The sequence below is a fragment of the Scardinius erythrophthalmus genome (assembly GCF_964197995.2).
Source record: "Scardinius erythrophthalmus genome assembly, chromosome: 1".
In the NCBI taxonomy this organism is placed as follows: domain Eukaryota; kingdom Metazoa; phylum Chordata; class Actinopteri; order Cypriniformes; family Leuciscidae; genus Scardinius; species Scardinius erythrophthalmus.
Genome location: NC_138221.1, coordinates 40,972,467 through 40,990,323, shown reverse-complemented (window position 1 = coordinate 40,990,323; position 17,857 = coordinate 40,972,467). Strand labels below are relative to the sequence as shown.

Sequence of the window (17,857 nt, the reverse complement as noted above, 5' to 3'; positions counted from 1 at the left end):
ATTGTTTTAATGTTGTTGTTTTACATGTTTGTTATTTAATCACCTCTATCTTTATTTTTTATAGTGCAATCAATAAATTAATTGTACATTTTGAAAAAACTTTTCCATTCTATTAGTTTTTTTCTTCTTTTTTTCATAAATCAGAGTTTATACTAAGTAAACAAGGACTAGGGTTAGGGTTACGCGCACGCACTGATGTTTTACAGAGTCTCACTCCAGCCAAAGTCCCAAAGTTGGCAACCCTGCAACTTACAGAGTTTTTACTTGTACCACCTGACTGCTGCAGTTTCATTTCGACATTGATAGTACTGACATAGAAACACATAAATTCGAGGCTGAGGACATGAACAGCTCCAGGTTGTCCCGAGAACATCACGGGTTGCCATCTTGTAATTACAATTAGGCCATCCTTAAAAATATTCTTGTTTGCCGTAACCCGACCGACCCTGTCAATTTAGTACCGACCCAATTATTTTTTTTTTTTCCCTTTCAGTCCGACCGACTTGCCGGTTGTAAACTTGCGTTTAGACCGACCGATTTTTTTTTTTAACTCTTCAAACAACTAATATAACTGCAATAAAATAATATTAGTTATTAAGTATTGTGAATATAAATTGCCTAGACCTACATACAAACATAAGCTACGTTCTTTCTTTTAAATAAAAACCCGTGGCGCGTCATCTATGATTATGTTTACACCATTGGTTAACCGTAAACGCATGTCACACTACGGCCTGCAAGCTAAGTTTGCTTCGTTTCATTCACTGTCAATGGTTCGCGCTTGGTAATGATGGCTGCGGCTTTACTCTAAAGATTATTTCATTTTTATATGTTGTTGAATATGGTTTATTAAAAATAAACATGCGAGAGCATGTTATAGGCTATATGTCATGTTTTAGTCAGATATGACGACGACGCTACTGCAACACGCATCGCCGCAGATGAGAAGCTGAGCATCAACGTGCAAACTATCGCAAATCAAAGTGAAAGTAAGTCGCTGACGCTTAACACACAATCATCATCATTAAATGTAAAGAAACGAAATGATCTTACCAGGGCTGTTTCCGCTTTCTCTTATTGCGGGCTTTGATTCAGAAATTTTAGCTGATGATAAATAAAATAATGTAGTCATAACTGTTGCTTTCGGTGACGTGCACTCCATTAAATCTACATATAGCGGTAATTGAAGATCGGATTTATATCCGCAAAAAAACAACACACATTTAGCCTATGTAACCAGGTGTAAATGGAATCGTTTTGATAAATCAGATTGCAATCCGATCTGAGAAAACGCATGAAGTGGCTTGGTGTAAACAGCCCTTAGACATAGGTGAAAAATGTCCCCCCCCCCCCCCCACCGACCCTGATTTTTTTTTTAAAAATGAAAAAATATATACTTTTTTATATTATTTTTTATATATATAAAAAAATATAGACCGACCTACCGACCCTTTTTTTCTTTTTTTTTGCTGTTACTGCAAACCAAAATATTTTTAAGGATGGCCTTATGATATGGTGTGAATGCAGCATAAGCTTGTTGTTTTGGTTCAGGAGGAACTGTAAAATATTTTACTGTTTGTTTGTGGCGCTCACTGTGTGTCTACAAATCTGCATAGTCTCATGAAATGCGCTGATGATGTGTGATGTCTGTGTGAGCAGGGTGAGTGTAGGTATGCAAATACATATGTTAAAAGGCAGGTAGGACGTAGTATCATTGCATTTGGACCGAATGCAATGATTGGATTAAATTGTTTTGGGTTTTTTGTCCAAAGATTTCCACAGAAGATATACATATTTTAATATTTAGACAACATCTATCATCAATTGCAATCAGGATGTGAAGAAAGTTTCAACCAGTATAACTAAAAATGTGTTTATAAAAAAATTACCTACCCTACCTCTAACTAAACTCGTGATTTATATGACAGCTGAAAAATTGTGTTAGTGGCGTGTGTAATTATATATAATTATCATAACAGCAAAATGACTGCAGGCATTTACGTGTTTTTACAGGTTACACCACTCGTATAAGAAAATTGTGATAATTTATGTATTTAGCTCACTTTAGCAACTTGCAGAAGAAAAAGAACAATACTTTCGTAGTTTTAGACAAATTTCTGTTTATAAATGAGTAGCTTTTATTTTTCAGCTAATCTTTTCATTCATATGTGCATAGGCCTACCTGTACTTCGTTTTGTGCCTCTTCTGTTTGTTTTCTTGTGCTCTCACGTCACAAAAGTGGGAAGACATATTGTGTAACACCAGGACCATCAACAAATAGTTCCTAGCATGCCATTGGTGAAAGACATTTTCGCGATGTGGCATCCCACACTCCCCCTCTGACCACTGCTGTCTGTCTGAAACCACCACGCCATGGTCATTGTCCAAATGAAATACACAGGCTGACCTCAAGCCAGACCACATTTCACACCAGCAAAGCCGACAACACTCTTGGCCTCTCAATGGGTAATTGCAAAAACAGTTTAGTTTAACACAGTGAAACACTGAACTCTGAGTGTCTTTATAGACCTTGGTCTGACATACAGAACTTGAGCATTCTTCCGCTTTTTAGTGTCTGAACTCTGACTGTGCATTGCTGACAAAGTGTGATCCGGTTTTCTGCCAAATAATGCAACCTATGAGATTGTGCTACACCAACACAATGCATTGAGACTGCTCTTCCACTTTTTGAATTAGAAATATAATTAGTTATACAATGAATACATATGGCTATAATTGGCTGCATATTTCTGTATTATTAAAACAAACAACAAGCAAATGCAATATAGAGCTATAACAAAACTAAGTTTTGCTGCCATCTATTGGCACAATAGCTACATCCTAAGCATTAAAGAGCTGCTCAAAAATCCTAATGATTTTCAATCCTACAACTACATCAGTAAAAACACTTAGTTGCATGTTTTTCCACAAACCTTCATATCTTTCAAACTATTTGATATAATCTATGCCATTTGGATATATTGAGGATACTGTTTATAATAGCTTTTATTTACTGTTGTTGTGTGTTGTTTTACTTTAATTTGACACAACAACTGTCAATTGTAGTCCATTCCCCAGGCTAGGGGTCAGCTTAGCCAGCCATGCAGAGGGGTAAGATTAACCATCAGCTCCTTGTTTTCCATATGTAGTAACGTTTAGGATGTTTAAAAATGAAATGGGGATTGAGGATGGCAATAACAATTATTTCAAACAAATAAATTACCACTCTAAATTCATGCAAAACATTTTAAATGCCCATGTTGTCTATTTATACTCCTTGTGTATATTTATACACAAGTTTAATGTGAGTTGGGTTAGTCCAGTAAACAGCGGGTTGCTTCATCAGATACTATGTATGGCATTACTGTTATATATAACTGCAAATTTGTGGATAAAAAATGAATCACATAAACTGGGTTAATATAAACAAACTGTTTCTATTTGCAGACCATAACATCCACAAAATTTACACAAAACATGTTTGGACTATATAGGTTATACATACACACACAAAGTCCACATCCTTTTACATCTGTCCAGATATGTATGCTGAAATGGGAACGCAAGCAGGAGAACAAGAATGACAATTCCTCTGGTAAGTGTTAGAAAATGTATTTTCAAGATGTGCCGTTTTAGGTGACATTGCAAAAAATACAACAGCACTTACAACACAACCATGCTGGGGATTCATCAATACATTCCCTTCATCTATTCCTCATAAACCTTTTTGAATTTAATTACATTTCAAATTCTTCTTCATTGTGTCTATCTTCACTTCATGTTTTTTGAGTATGCTTTAATCATTCTCTCCGTTCCTCATTTTTACTTAACTTTGAGTAGCCTACTTAAATACTGTTGAGCTATGAAAGTTTTACGAAGAGCTCCCCAAATATCGAATACCACGGTAAAAAAACATGGCCCTAATAATAATAATAATAATAATAGAAATAGAAATGAAAAGCTGCTAATGCTAAACACTCTTTTAGATTGCCTTGCATCTCAGCAACATCAAACAGAAGACATCAATTATTTTGGTTGTGACCTTGTGCCTTTATTAATAACATAAATTGTGAAACAGTTTAGAAGCAAAGATCAGCATTAAATAATTGCAGCAGTCTGAATGAAGTTACTCATTCAAATGAACACTTTTGGCGAGATAACATTTTGATAGTAGCCTAGAAATCTAGACGCACCCTAGCGGCAGCAAAATTAATTTTGCAGCCAGGGTAGTCTAGCAACTCTCCATTGACTTTCGGAGCTGTAAAAACCTAAATTGGTTTTAAATGGGTCAGGCCAATCACATCGCGTATAGAGTAGGCGGGGCGTGCTTGACATAATGACGACAGAGTGGTTCCCTGCCACTTGAAAACAAAGAATGGCGGAGCTGCTGGAGAACAGTCTTTCGAATCGGCTTTGGCGCGACTCTGGAGGACTTGGAGTTAAGTTTCTCTTTGAGAAAAGAGCAAAGAACGGTACTTAAGGTATTCTTAAAAAAGGAAGATGTGTTCGTAGTTTTGCTGGCCAGATTCAAAAGTTGAATCTATCAACTAGCTCCGCTGACCGCTGTTGGGAAAACGCTCTGGTTGGTTGAAGCGCTGTCCTATTGCGCGCAGAGGGAATTTGAAAGACAGCCGTTTATCCCGCCCCTCGGATTGAGCCGTGTCTATGGAGAGTTGCCAGACCCAACATCTTGATGTAGGTCTGGCTTGCCAGGCTATTTTGATAGGATATTGAACATAACTTTTTATTGGATTTGGATAACTCCAGTTTAAACCACTGGGTGGCAGTAATGTCACATAAATCTTCTCTATTAACTCATTTTTAGAGACGTTTGTGTACAGAGAAACAAACAAACAAGTTAGGTCTTATTGTCCATAGCCGGTATTCAAATTTGATAGACATGTTATTTTAATATGCATTCAAATTAAATTAATAAAATTTTAAAAAAAGAACCCGTAATGTGAATCCTGTATGTAAGACCGCTAACAGAATAAAACGGGTTAGCCAGAAACTCGTGAGTAGTGCTGTATGCACTGCAACTGTACGATCGCTGGCCAGGGGAGGGTAGGCTACAGATGTGAATCTGTGTTTTGGATCAGTGCCGGGGATTTGGCAGTAATGAAGGCCAGGAGCATCTGGCCGGCTGTGAATGGCTGATTGCTGAAGATGTGAGGTGTGTCCTCTCTCCCGAGACACGTGAGAGTGACGCCGGATTGGGTGATCTGTTTGCGGAGGGCGTGGCCTGTGCCTGATCTGAGCCGGAGGAGGACGAGGACGAGGAGCAGAGCCGAAGAACGAGACAGAGGAGGAGGAGGAGGGTGATCACTCTCGTTCCCACCACACCCTGCCAGGCCGAGTCCCGACAAACACATAATGTTTCACACAAGACTTTGAGGTTGTGTGTGTTTTACAGTGGATTACTAACTACTCTAACAAAACATTGTAGTGAGCAGCTATATACCTGCAGAAAAAAATGGTTTGAGAGAGGTTTAGCAAAATAGTTTTTAGGCTGACCACCAGGCTGGGAGACCATCTTAAACAAGTAGGGGTGGTTTAAGTTGTTTTTACAGCAGTGATTTCATCTGAAATTCCGTTGTTTATACTATGAACAAATAAGACCTTGTATTTTTAATTAACTTTAATAGAGTTCACTGGAACATGATGTAAGACTATAAACAGCTTCTTCTTCTCATTCCAGCATTTTCCTCTCCAACATCAACCCTTCTGTCTGAGGTGTGAGGGTAATTTAGAATATTTGAGCTCTCTGTCACACATCCTTTTCCATGTAGAGGCAGCACAAAACATGATATTTTATTAATATGGAAGGTTGCAAAAAGGACACTTTTACTAAAATCACAATGATAGACTCCAGGTAAAGCGTGTGGTTTAATTATATAAAAATATTTTCAATCAAAGTAAAAGGTGAAGTATAAAATTATTCACAGGCTCTTAAAGTGGTTCTGTGAAGTACATTATGTCCATTAACACATCTGTAGACATACACAATATTTTTTGTATAAGTATAAGTGATGTGAAAACATAGATTTAGAGAGAAAACATGCTCTCCTTCACTTAAAATAATCCATTATTGAAATAATTATAAAACACAAACAGAAATCTCATTCATGTGGCCACATTGATATAGTAATTATATTGCTAAGTAAATTACAATGCAGTTCTGTGTAAAGGGCAGAGTAAAATTAGCATGGACAATGCAAGTGGACATTACAATCTATATAAACCTCCATTTTCTGACATCCCCTTCCCTTTTTTTTTGATTTCTTCCGAGACATTAACTTATATAAATAAACAGATATTCAATAAGCTGCCTGTTGAAATAGACACTTTCATTTGGCTTTGTTTTGTCATGCATTTGACTCATTTATGCTTAATTCTTCAATGATTGTCACAATAAATTTAAAAAGTCAATCTTTATGACTTGTGTCAAAATAGAAACGAAATCACAAAGACACTATGCTTAGAGTCAGCTAAACAGCTCTTGTCACCAAACTAACAACGAAATCTACATTAAAACATGGGTTAAATATTTCATACAGTGCATAAGGTGGACACTCAGTTTCACAATCAGTTTATGTTCTTTGTTGTGATGTTTTGTTCACCTGGTTACGTATGCAGTACATTTGACTGCTTCAAATGAACCTTTTTTCCATTGCCATTTCACATTTTATATTTCATTAGATTATGCATTTACATCCTGAAAACCTATATGTGCAGTTTGTAGATGTGATTGTCTTGAATTATCTGAAATGCACATCAGCATAGGTTAATGATAAATACACTTTTCTAACCACCAATTATTTCATTAAAGTACAGTAACATTTTCCAGTCAGAAGTCATCCCCAGAACAAATGCTCATCCTGCATGCTGGTTTATTTGAACCTGGAGTCGACCAGGTGCACATTCACTGCAGGGGAGTGTTGGGCCAGGACATTATCCCGGAGTGGGATACCATCCCGAATGAAGAAAAAACGAAGCAGAATAAGGAATAAGAACAAAATCTTCTTGCATCTGGAATCTTCTCTAGGACCTCCTGTCTCCATTTTTAGTCTTGAGAACAACTAGGACCACCATGGCAGGGATTAGGCATATGGGGGTCATGACAAGGGCAAGGATAATGCCGGGAGGGGGGTCCCTCAGTGCCTCTGTGGGGCATTCTTGAAAATAGGTGGTGTGGATATCCACAAATATGCTTTCAACAAACTTATTCGGCCAGGGAATCAGCAGACATTCAGCAACGATCTCAGTACACACAGTGAAATTGTTGTATGCACTGCCAGAGAAACAGACAAAAAGAAAGCCACCAATAACTATCAAGCACATACATTAATATATGGCATTTGATAATGAATCCTTAGAAAGTACCTTTTTACCCTCTCCAAAGAACACCAGTTAGTACTGTTCATAGACATCATAGCCATATCAAAGCTATATGCACAGACCTGCACCAACACTTCATAGCATTGCTGAGTTCTCCAGGAATTGCTCAAACAAACTGAACAGTATGTGTCACAGATGCTCTTGTTAGCACAGCCTGTGATGTAAATGAAAATAATAATAATGAGTGATATAAGTCACTTACAGTGAATTATCCTGTCGTACATAATGTCGTTTTTGCATAATGTAGGCTATCTTTTAGGTGTCACAGTCAAGTTGATATAAAAACGGTCGGTTATTTGACAAGTAATGTAGGCTACATACCAAATGTTCCTCCATCTCCACGGCCAGGATCTAAAAAATATAAGTAAATCTTAAATCATCATTAAGTTCATCCTACATCATATTCATCTTATTAGATAACCGATTTGTGACATCTTCATCCTGCAAGTAGGCTATAGATTTCTCATGCACTGCATATTGTCTAATTTAGGTTAAATGAAAGCTGTAGTTGTATATCGACGCACACAAAACTTACCACACAGAAAAGACAGAAAGACGCCAAAGAAGCTTAAGGATACCCTCATATCAGAGCAAACGAGCGCTGGCGAGATGGTCGAAACCCGCCACTGAATGTGCCTGAACTTTTACACCAAAGAGCGCGAGGCATAACAGGAAACGCTACGGGTGGAAGCGTGATGCGCCGTATCCACATGTGGAACCGGGGTTACCAGATGTTCAGATTTAGAAAGCTGCTGACCGAAAACGCTTTAATTTTCCCACGTAACAATGCTCCACCTCTGGCCGCCTCTCTCTCTCTCTCTCTCTCTCTCTCTCTCTCTCTCTCTCTCTCTCTCTCTCTCTCTCTCTCTCTCTCTCTCTCTCTCTCTCTCAGACTTGAACAGAAAAAGACTAAAACTTTTGAATGCATTTTCAATTACTTTTAAAGGAGGCATAAATACAATCCATAACTAAATATTTAAATATTAAACAGAGACGTACGTTTCAGTCATACATTTGTTCATTTGTTGTTGTTTTTTAAATACTATTAATTACAAAACTCTTAATGTCTATATTAACTATGTTAGGTGAATTAGCGCTATTTCAAAAAAACGGTTGAGTGTTCCTTTAACATTAGTTGCTTACTGTGCTTGTCATGGCCAGAACAATAAGAGAAAATGTGATCAGATGATGTTGCCTACTTATTGGTGATACAGCTATAATCATCAATTCACTGATCTCATCCAGAAGCTAATCTTTGATTATGTAGATGTTATTAAAGGAACATGCCACCGTTTATTGAAATAGGGGTTATTCACCGTCTCCCCTACATTTAAATAGGTGGGCAAACGCATTCTTGTCTCAGTGCATGCATTGCCTTAGTCTGGCAGCGCCGCCGCTAGCTTAGCATAATGAATGAAATCCTTTGTTGCCGGATAGCATGTCATGAGTAAAGCACAGGTGTTATATCTCTGTGCCCAAGTAGCAGTGCTTTGCCTGTGCTTCACCTCAATATAGTCCCATGTCAATATCCGCCTAGGAAATCGCCTAGTCTTAATGTGCATTGCTATTTGTACTCGTTGTTAATACGCAGGCCAAAAGAAGTAATTTGTTTTTTTTTGGATCACTTTTACTCACGACATGCTATCCGGCAACAAAGGATTCCATTCATTATGCTAAGCTAAGCTAGTGGCGGCGCTGCCAGACTAAGACAATGCATGCACTGAGACAAAAATGCGTTTGCCCACCTATCTAATGTAGGAAACGGTGAATAACCCCTATTTCAATAAACGGGGGTGTGTTCCTTTAAATTCATGTGATTGATTATAATAAACCTGCGAAAGTAGTCCAGCATGAGATCCAGCAGTTCTTTAATCATAATCTGAAGCATTAAAAAAAGCCTGGTTGTCATCTGTCGTCGTCTTTTCATAGCAGCACGCATACTACGCAAAACAATGCTGACAAGGTGCACAAACTACAAGATATTTGGTCAAGAGGCCAACAGCGCAAAAAACTCTTTCTCACATAAATTCACAAGAGAAATTCATGCGATTACGAGATTTTTGATTGGCTGGATTTGTTCCACCTTGTCGTTGTATAGAGTGGTGCAGGTATGAAATCAAGCTGAAGGCCAAAACACGGAAATGAGTTAGCATTTTAGATCTTCCGGTTCCATTGTCCCGAAGTCAATGGGTTTTTTGGTTAAATGGCTGAAATAAGTTATGTGGTGAACACAAGCTCAAGACACTTTCACGTATTATTCTATGATATAAAATACATCAGTATTACCCCACTCGCGATTTTTTGTTGCCAAGTGGCTAAATGGGACTACAGAGGCTGTCGAGGAGATTAAATGTAATCACGCCGAAAAGGTAAGCTCAGTCTGCTTTTACAGCGTTATCATTGTGCTCTTACACTTGATCTGTTGATTGTGCAATACTACAAGTTGGAACTAATCTAGCCAATCACAGTGCAGATGGTATAAACGGAAAAACTTTGTAATCATATACATGAATTTCTCACGTCTCACGTTGCTTTGGACTGCCTCTTGACCAAGGCTAGCTGCATCTGAAATCGCATACTTCCCTACTAGTTGGTGAAAAACAGTATGTCAAAAGACAAAAGATGTATGTCCAAATTCACAGTACTCATAAATGAGTAGGCAGAAGGTACCGGACGCAGCCCTAATGTCTTGTAGTTTGTGCACCTTGCAGCGCACTGCTATGGTAAGATTACGACAGATGACAAGAATCCTTGTTGTGTAGCGTGAGCTCCACAGCAATTCAGGTAGTCCACAGTCCTGTAGTGTGAGCTTGCTCTTAGTAGTTGTGTTGTGGTGAGTAGTAGAGGGAACTTTAAGAAAGAGGAAAAGTTAACTGAGCTTCATGAAAGTCCTTCTTGTTTTAATGGAAATGTTTCTGCATAAGAACTGGTTCTCAGTTCTAGTCTCGACTCATGATAAAGCACTGTTGTGTTTAAAGGATCGCTGTTTCCCCGAGGCGCGGATCTTTTCTGAGCCGAGCACACTCAGGCCAGATGCACATCTGCAAACGGGTCTCCCCCTTTAAAAAAACACTCTGTTTCTCTCAGGTTGATTCCTCGTCGGCTCAGTGGTTTTGATTTATTTGCATTTTTCGCATCTGTTTCCAAACAGGAAACATCAGAGCAGGGCGGCTTGATGGAACGGACACTTTTAAGAATAACTGGGTCATATTAAACAGATCGAGTTCGGGAAACGATATAATCAGAGTTTGCCATCTGTGCTTGAAGGGCCGTACTTTTGGTTTAAGACCAGCTGTGATTGAAACAAACTCTCAGCTCACTCACTTCAAAGTAAGAGAAAGAGGCGAATCCAGGGCCGAGGGAGGGCTGGAACAGTTTATGTAACACTTCTGTGTTTGTGGATCTCATGTTGACCATGTCAGTTTGTCTTCAATCGGTACCAATAGATTAAGTCTACAGGAAACCATTTAGTGTAGCACTGATTTTTTTTAAATAAAGTTTTGATCTTTCAGATTTTTTTTTTACCAACCCTATTACTTTCAGATTTTGGACGATATATCACCAATCATTTTTTTAGCATTGATTTTTTACTCTTTTCCCTGTCATTGATGGAAATTTCCATCATTTATGAGACAACACTTCCCCGCCATTGACGGAATTTTCCGGCTTTCCGTGTTTTCACTGTTATACGGTAAGGGGGCGCTATGAAACATCTTCTGAAAGAGTACTGAATCTCCTGATCAAAACAGAGGTGAAAAAAAGAAGAAACAAGCAATATCATATGCATATAAATATGTAGATCGTCAACATTAAACAGCATAAATCAAAACTGCCTAACATTACTGAATGAAATGTTGACCCAGGATGAGCTACAGGACCGTGAAGCTTTGGGGTGTTGATGGACTCGATCTAGGCTACTCCATGTTTTTTATCATGGTTCTGAATCCGATCTGTACAACGGCTTTGACAAAAACGTTATTTTCTCAGCTTTTTGCTCAAAACGTCCTTTTAAACGTCCTACAATACCGTAGGACTCCCATTGCAAAAAGAGTGGATCACTCCTGTGAAGCATTGCAAATGACATGACAATCTCCCTACAACTTCAAACAAGATGTTTTAATTGTTAAATTAAAGATGTTAAATTATATTTTTGGAATAAGCGTCCCTTTTTAGAGCTTTAGATTTTAAGGTAGAATAAAATATGTATTTATATATATATATATATATATATATATATATATATTTATATATATATATATATATATATATATATATATATATATATATATATATATATATATATATATATATAAGCTTTACTCAAATGAATATATATAAAAAAATAAAGGGTATGAAATTAACTCTTTAAGAGGTGAGAATAAAGACCAAAAAAGTGAGGAGAAATAAGGACTTTCCTTTGTATGTGTGTTAACAAAAGCAAACAACAGAGAAAGACAACATTTATTTATGTGAATATGCTTTATAGGTAGCATGCCGTATGCTGTATGTGTTGTTAAACGTCATATGTGTGCGACACTCGCAGAACAATGCAGTCTTTGTTTCTGTTTTTGGATCCTTACAACAGGCCAATCTAAATCTCCCCTGAGCCCATGTGTTTATCCAAATATCAAACTGAAGCAGTTGGTTTATTCTTCGTTCCAGAGACTCTCCCGTGAATATAAATATTAGGGGAAAAAATCTGATTGAAAGTGTCAACAAAATCTCTCACCGCTGTGTAGAATTGCGACACAATATTCTTTACACCATTATTATGCTGTTACCTTCCTAGCACTGATTGTCTGCTATTCTTTGTTATATGTGCTTATACCATATACATTGCAGCACATCAGCTGCTCAAAATGGACTCAATTCAATCCATACACTGAAAACAACTTCACAGTATGGTTTATTTGGACATACAACTCAGAAAAACAAAAAATTAGCCAACATGTCTGTCATATTTATACAGCTGTATCCCTCACCTGCTCTGGTGTAGGCAGTGGTTTGTACTTCGGTCGGTGGGGTTGATGCAGTCGGCCTCTATAGGGCACAGAAGAAAAATACATTTTAATAAGAGACAGAGCATGGGTTTACAAAAATAATTTTTTGATAGCCAATAGAATTCTTAAATAGAACTTTTAAAATGTGCATATTTTTATCAGGAAAATTTTCAACACAACTCACCACAGCGTGTTTCTGTTCGTTTTGTACAAGGGTCTGCAGAGTTGAGACCATTAGACACAGACAGACTATCATGAAAAATAAACTTTGTATTATACACATGAATCACACTTAAATTCAGAAACACACTGGGATTTATTCGTCATTATAAGACAGTGAATTCCAGCAGTTAGGGGAATATTGACAGGCATGGAAAAAGATACAGGAAGGGAGGAGATGAAGGGAGATGAAGTGCACATCCTCCCTTTGTCTTGTCCAGTTGGATCATGACAGTCATTTCCTCAGAAGTGTTCTAATCCCTTATTTATCTATATCTACCAAAATAGAAACTTAAAGCATAATTTTGAAGAGGTCAACAGTATAATTTATCTACATGATATTCCATTATATTTTCTTTATGGTCACAAGGGCAAAAATGTAAAATAAGAATAGGCTACATTTAAAATACAAGTCAATATGATATATATTTTCCATTGAACTGTTTCTAATGAAAAATTTAGAACAATAATTCCAATGTGTTCTCTAGTGGAATATATTTCTGATGTACATTATATTTTCTTTATGGTCATGAGGGCAAAAAAGTTTAAAATATTGATACATTTAGAATACAGTATAATATTTGAATATATATATTCCACTAGAGTTCACACCAGAATTGTTAAAAATATATTGAAGATAGCTATACAGTACTTCTTTTTAAGACCATTTTCTCTTGGAGAATGCCTCTGATTTTAAGTTTCAAGCACATAAAGCCAAACTTTTATTCTGAAGGTTCAGATCTTACCCCAAAACAGAAGAGTCCCTTGTGGTTTTGAAGTAGCTATAGATATGTGCGCCATTATGCTTTAATCCTGGGATAATTCTGTCTGTCTGTCCACCTCAGCTTGCACACATCACATGTATGAACTCTTCAACAGGAAGACTCTATTAAAACAACAGGATGTGCTCATTTCCTTAAAGGGGTGGTGGATTCATAGACATTACAGATAGAGTGGGCTGTCTAATATATCCCAATGTTGTCACCATTTGTCTCTCTGGATTTCTATCTCCACCAAACATTTCTGGCTCTTCCAAACATGTATTGATGTATATACTAAAATATGTATCATACTACATAAAGTCAGTGCGTTTGTCACTGCACACCTTTGTTTAACAGCATTTTTGTTGTTTGTGTACATTAATTTGAGGATGTTGTATGTTTTTCCTCTAACACTATACTCTCAATCAATTTGAGAAGGAGAGTGGAAGGACTGAAGCTTAGAAATCAACAAAGCATGAGCCTGATTTTGCTTTTACTTAAGTTTAGTTCATTTGTTTATCGTGTAGTGTAGAGTGTATATATATATATATGATGAAGAATGATGTTTTGGTCAAAGACCATGGCATTTATTCAGAACTGAGGAAACGGAAGAATCTGGTGTACAGGATGCTTTACATATTGCTGTTTACACATATTTCACTTATTAGTTTCATTAAAAAGTTTTATTTACAAACTCTCTCTCTCTCTCTCTCTCTCTCTGTCTCTCTCTCTCTCTCTCTCTCTCTCTCTCTATATATATATATATATATATATAGATATAGATATAGATATATATATAAAACAATTTAGGAATTGCATCCTACTCGCCACAATATACAAAGCTCATATCTTCCTCATATTGCTTCTGTATGGACAACTACAGGCAACACATCATTACATTTTTATAATGACATTTCTTTCAAATGTTGAACCACAACTGGCTTCTGTGGTAGGTCTCACAGTGTTTATTATTGTAGAGTTGAGTAAGCAGCCTCAATCCAAACAGATTGTTTCTTTGAATGTTTCTGGCTGGGATTCGGTTAACCTCATCGGGCTCTACAGGGGGTCTTACCCCAGGTGCTTTGGAGAGTGAACTGTGCTTCAGTGAGGAGGGGAAAGATAAAGACTGATGACAAATCCACCCCCTGAGCATTGGCTCAGAGGAGTGTCTACCCTCGCTATTGACGTACATAGAGCTACACCACTGCCATTGACGCATGTACACTATGACCACCAGTGGCGTGCACTCGGTACAGCTCAGGAGTGATGCAAGAGGAGAAAGTATCATTCCCTTAGAGTTTATGCACACACACACACACACACACACACACACAGAACCACAGATGTACAAGTCAACGTCATCTGGCAATCCCCCCTCTCTCACTCAGCTGGACTTGGTCTGGTGCCTTGTGAAGTTCTGACGACCTAAATTACTTCCACATTTGATTCACATTAGTAAGGAGAGGCTTGTTTTTCACCCTTAATTGGTTTGTTCTGTTTGTAAAACAGATTAAGTTAGAGGGACAGAAAACACAGGGTTTATTTACCATGTTCAGGACACTTACATTTCACAAAATTGGAGCTCCAAAAGGCAAAATCTGAAGACATGCTTCCTGATGTATACAATAATGAATTTTACACATAAGAATAAAGCTGATTCGAATTCATGCAAATGAAGTTTAATAAATTCAAAAGTCATTTTTCCCCTATAGAAACACATGAAAATGCCCCTCAAGTCTATTGTCCTGCAATGGGATAGGTCAGTTGTTTTCAAATGGGTCACGACCTGTGTAGTCCGATACATGAGACAAATTACTCTTATTAGTCTGTTATTTTAATGAATCTTTCAAAAAGACAATCTCAGGAGTTTAGTTTGAATCCTTTACTGAATGAACTCTGAATCGGTGAATATTTCCTAAATTGTTTTTTCCCCCATCTTTTTTTCCAAAAGTTATTTGTTTGTTTGTCATTTTCTTTGTTAAAAGTTTAAGTGGGTCCTATGAATCAGTTTGGGAACCTCTGTCTTAGGTCATTGAAGAGAGAAAATAATTATAGAGGAATTTAATGGTAATAATGCCACACTATTATAGGCTAATATAAGATTTTCCTTTTGTTTTCATATATCATTCTCATACAGAAAGCTCATACACTTTTGCATTTACATGCTTTAAAGCCCCTGTATCTGGAGCTGTAAATGTCACAGCCCCTCTGATATTTCATCTCATCCTCTAAACTACGACCTCAGAGCAAAGAGGCCATCCCTCACCCTCAGTACCTCACACACCGGCTGATACTAATCTTTATTTGACGAGCCAAAACCAACATCCAGGGTTTACACTGCACATAATTAAAAACTTTCCATAGATAAGACCTCCCTCTTATGTCTATCTTTCTGCCTGTGCTTGCTTCTGTTGTGAGGTCCAAGGTAAACACCGGACTGGACTGAGAAAACCCCGTTAGGATGGGCCCATTACTGAGATAAGGGTGAGAGGAAAAATTGTGTTACCACTCTATCTATCACATACTGAACTGATGAGCAATTCCACCTCAACCCTACACCAACAAAAGAAGTTAAAACACCTGCACAATGCCAGTCTTTAGCCAAGTCTGCATAAGCTCAAACCAACACACACACAATGTCAGTATCGGAAAGTTTTAATTGTAAGAGAAAAGAAAAAAAATCTGTAAACAGCACAAAAACTAAAAGTTCATTACAAATGTTCAGAATGTATCCTTACTTAAAGGGACAGTTCACCCCAAAATGAAAATTTACTCCCCTTTATGTTCGAAACCTGCATGACTTTCTTCTGTGGAACACAAAATAGTTTTCTGAAGAAACAGTTTGGGCACTGACTTCCACTGTATGGACAAAAAACCCTGAGACAAAATCTGTTAATCTCTTATGTTCCTCAAGAAAAAAAGTCATACATTTTTAGAATGACAATTATTATTATAATCATTATTTTTTTTGGTGAACTTGTCTACATCTACACTATGTCTTTTCTAGATGTAGGCCTATGAGTGTCACGGTATCACGTGCACTAAGCATGCAGTTTAAAGTGCATGCTCTACTGTCTGTTTAAAAAAACTTTTTCCTAAAGCTATTGATCTGCGAAACCAAACCAAATACCAATTGTTCCTGCAACCATGACAACATTTTTTTTCTTCTTAGTAGCCTAATGCTATATAGGCAGGGAACTTATACAGTCAATGGGATATTAAGGCAAAAAAATATTGAAAATAAAAATCCCTATGTTTCAAACTTGACTTTCGTGAAACACAAAAGGAGTCCCCATTCACTTTCATTGCATAGCCTATATGGCTATTTTTCCATACAAAGAATGGTGAATGAGACCGTCCGTCTGCCTAACATCTCCTTTTGTGTTTCACGAACGAAAGAAAGCCAGACAGGTTTGGAACAACTTGGAACTTGAGTAAGACTTTTTATTTTTGGGTAAACTATCGCTTTAAAAAATAGGACCAAGATTTAACAATAAATGGCTATATGGCGACATCTAGCGGAAAATATCACAACATCTGTCTGTCAAAAACCTTCTTTTATGAATCACACGTGAGCCAACAAGAACGCCCTCGAGAGATAGCAACGCAGTTTAATAGTAGGCCCTATATTGCTACTGCTATTAAACAATAAAATAAATAAATAAACAATAGTATAGTGAAAGCGTAGTAATGCAACAGCTACACATGCAACTATACACACACACACACACACACTCCTTATAAGTTGCATGTGTAGCAGTTGCATTACTACACTATCACTCTACTATTCTTTTTTAAATTTGATTTTTTAATAGCAGTAGCCTATATAGGGCCTAGCCTACTATTAAACTGCGTTGCTATCTTTCGAGCGCGTTCTCGTTGGCTCGCGTGTGACTTGCAGAGAAGGGCAGAGTCTTCAGTGTAGCGCGGCGGGCGGACCTCACGCAGTATGGCAGGTGGGATTGGCATGTAAAACTACGGTTTGATTAACCATAAACATATTTTAGATATTTACAATTGTATTTCGACAAGTCATCGTTATATTTTGACTAGTCAGAATGATAATTAGAGATATCGGCAATTATAATTGCACTAGTAAGAAATTCAATTTGAGACATCATTTGAGAAATGTCTTTCTAGTCAAAAATCAGATTGAGATATCCATAATTACATTGCTGATGTATTTAGATGAGGAAGAATTCCAATTCAAGATATCTCTTTAAGTTATGCCTAATCAAAAATCCAATTCAAGATATCTACAATTTAGTGGCCTGCAGTATCTAGGCTAGTGTTCTGAGATGAGTAGGCAAAGTCCTCACAGTTAAATTAATTATTTTAAATAAATCAAATCAAATCTAAATTCATGTCCCAGACACTTAATATTGTCACATTTTCCTGGTTAAATATTCCTTTACATTAAAAAGATACAATACGATTCTATTTTGTATTCAACTATGTAATTCTTTTTATTAGAACCAA

General features: G+C 37.1%; 1 protein-coding gene across 2 annotated transcripts; it reads right to left on the bottom strand.

Annotated features, from left to right (window-relative positions):
• Positions 1-5,630: 5,630 nt before the first annotated feature.
• ramp2 (receptor (G protein-coupled) activity modifying protein 2) lies at positions 5,631-13,543 on the bottom strand. 2 transcript variants are annotated; one of them, XM_081382619.1, is made up of 6 exons: positions 13,364-13,543; positions 12,583-12,647; positions 12,381-12,438; positions 7,720-7,749; positions 7,384-7,552; positions 5,631-7,291 (listed from the first exon to the last, which is right to left on the bottom strand). In XM_081382619.1, the coding sequence occupies exons 1-6, from the start codon at positions 13,416-13,418 to the stop codon at positions 7,042-7,044; spliced, it is 627 nt and encodes a 208-aa protein (XP_081238745.1). In that variant the 5' UTR covers positions 13,419-13,543; the 3' UTR covers positions 5,631-7,041. The 2 variants fall into 2 exon arrangements, with proteins under 2 accessions (XP_081238745.1, XP_081238746.1); XM_081382620.1 differs by having other exon boundaries at positions 12,583-12,893; positions 13,364-13,502.
• Between the last annotated feature and the right edge of the window lie 4,314 nt (positions 13,544-17,857).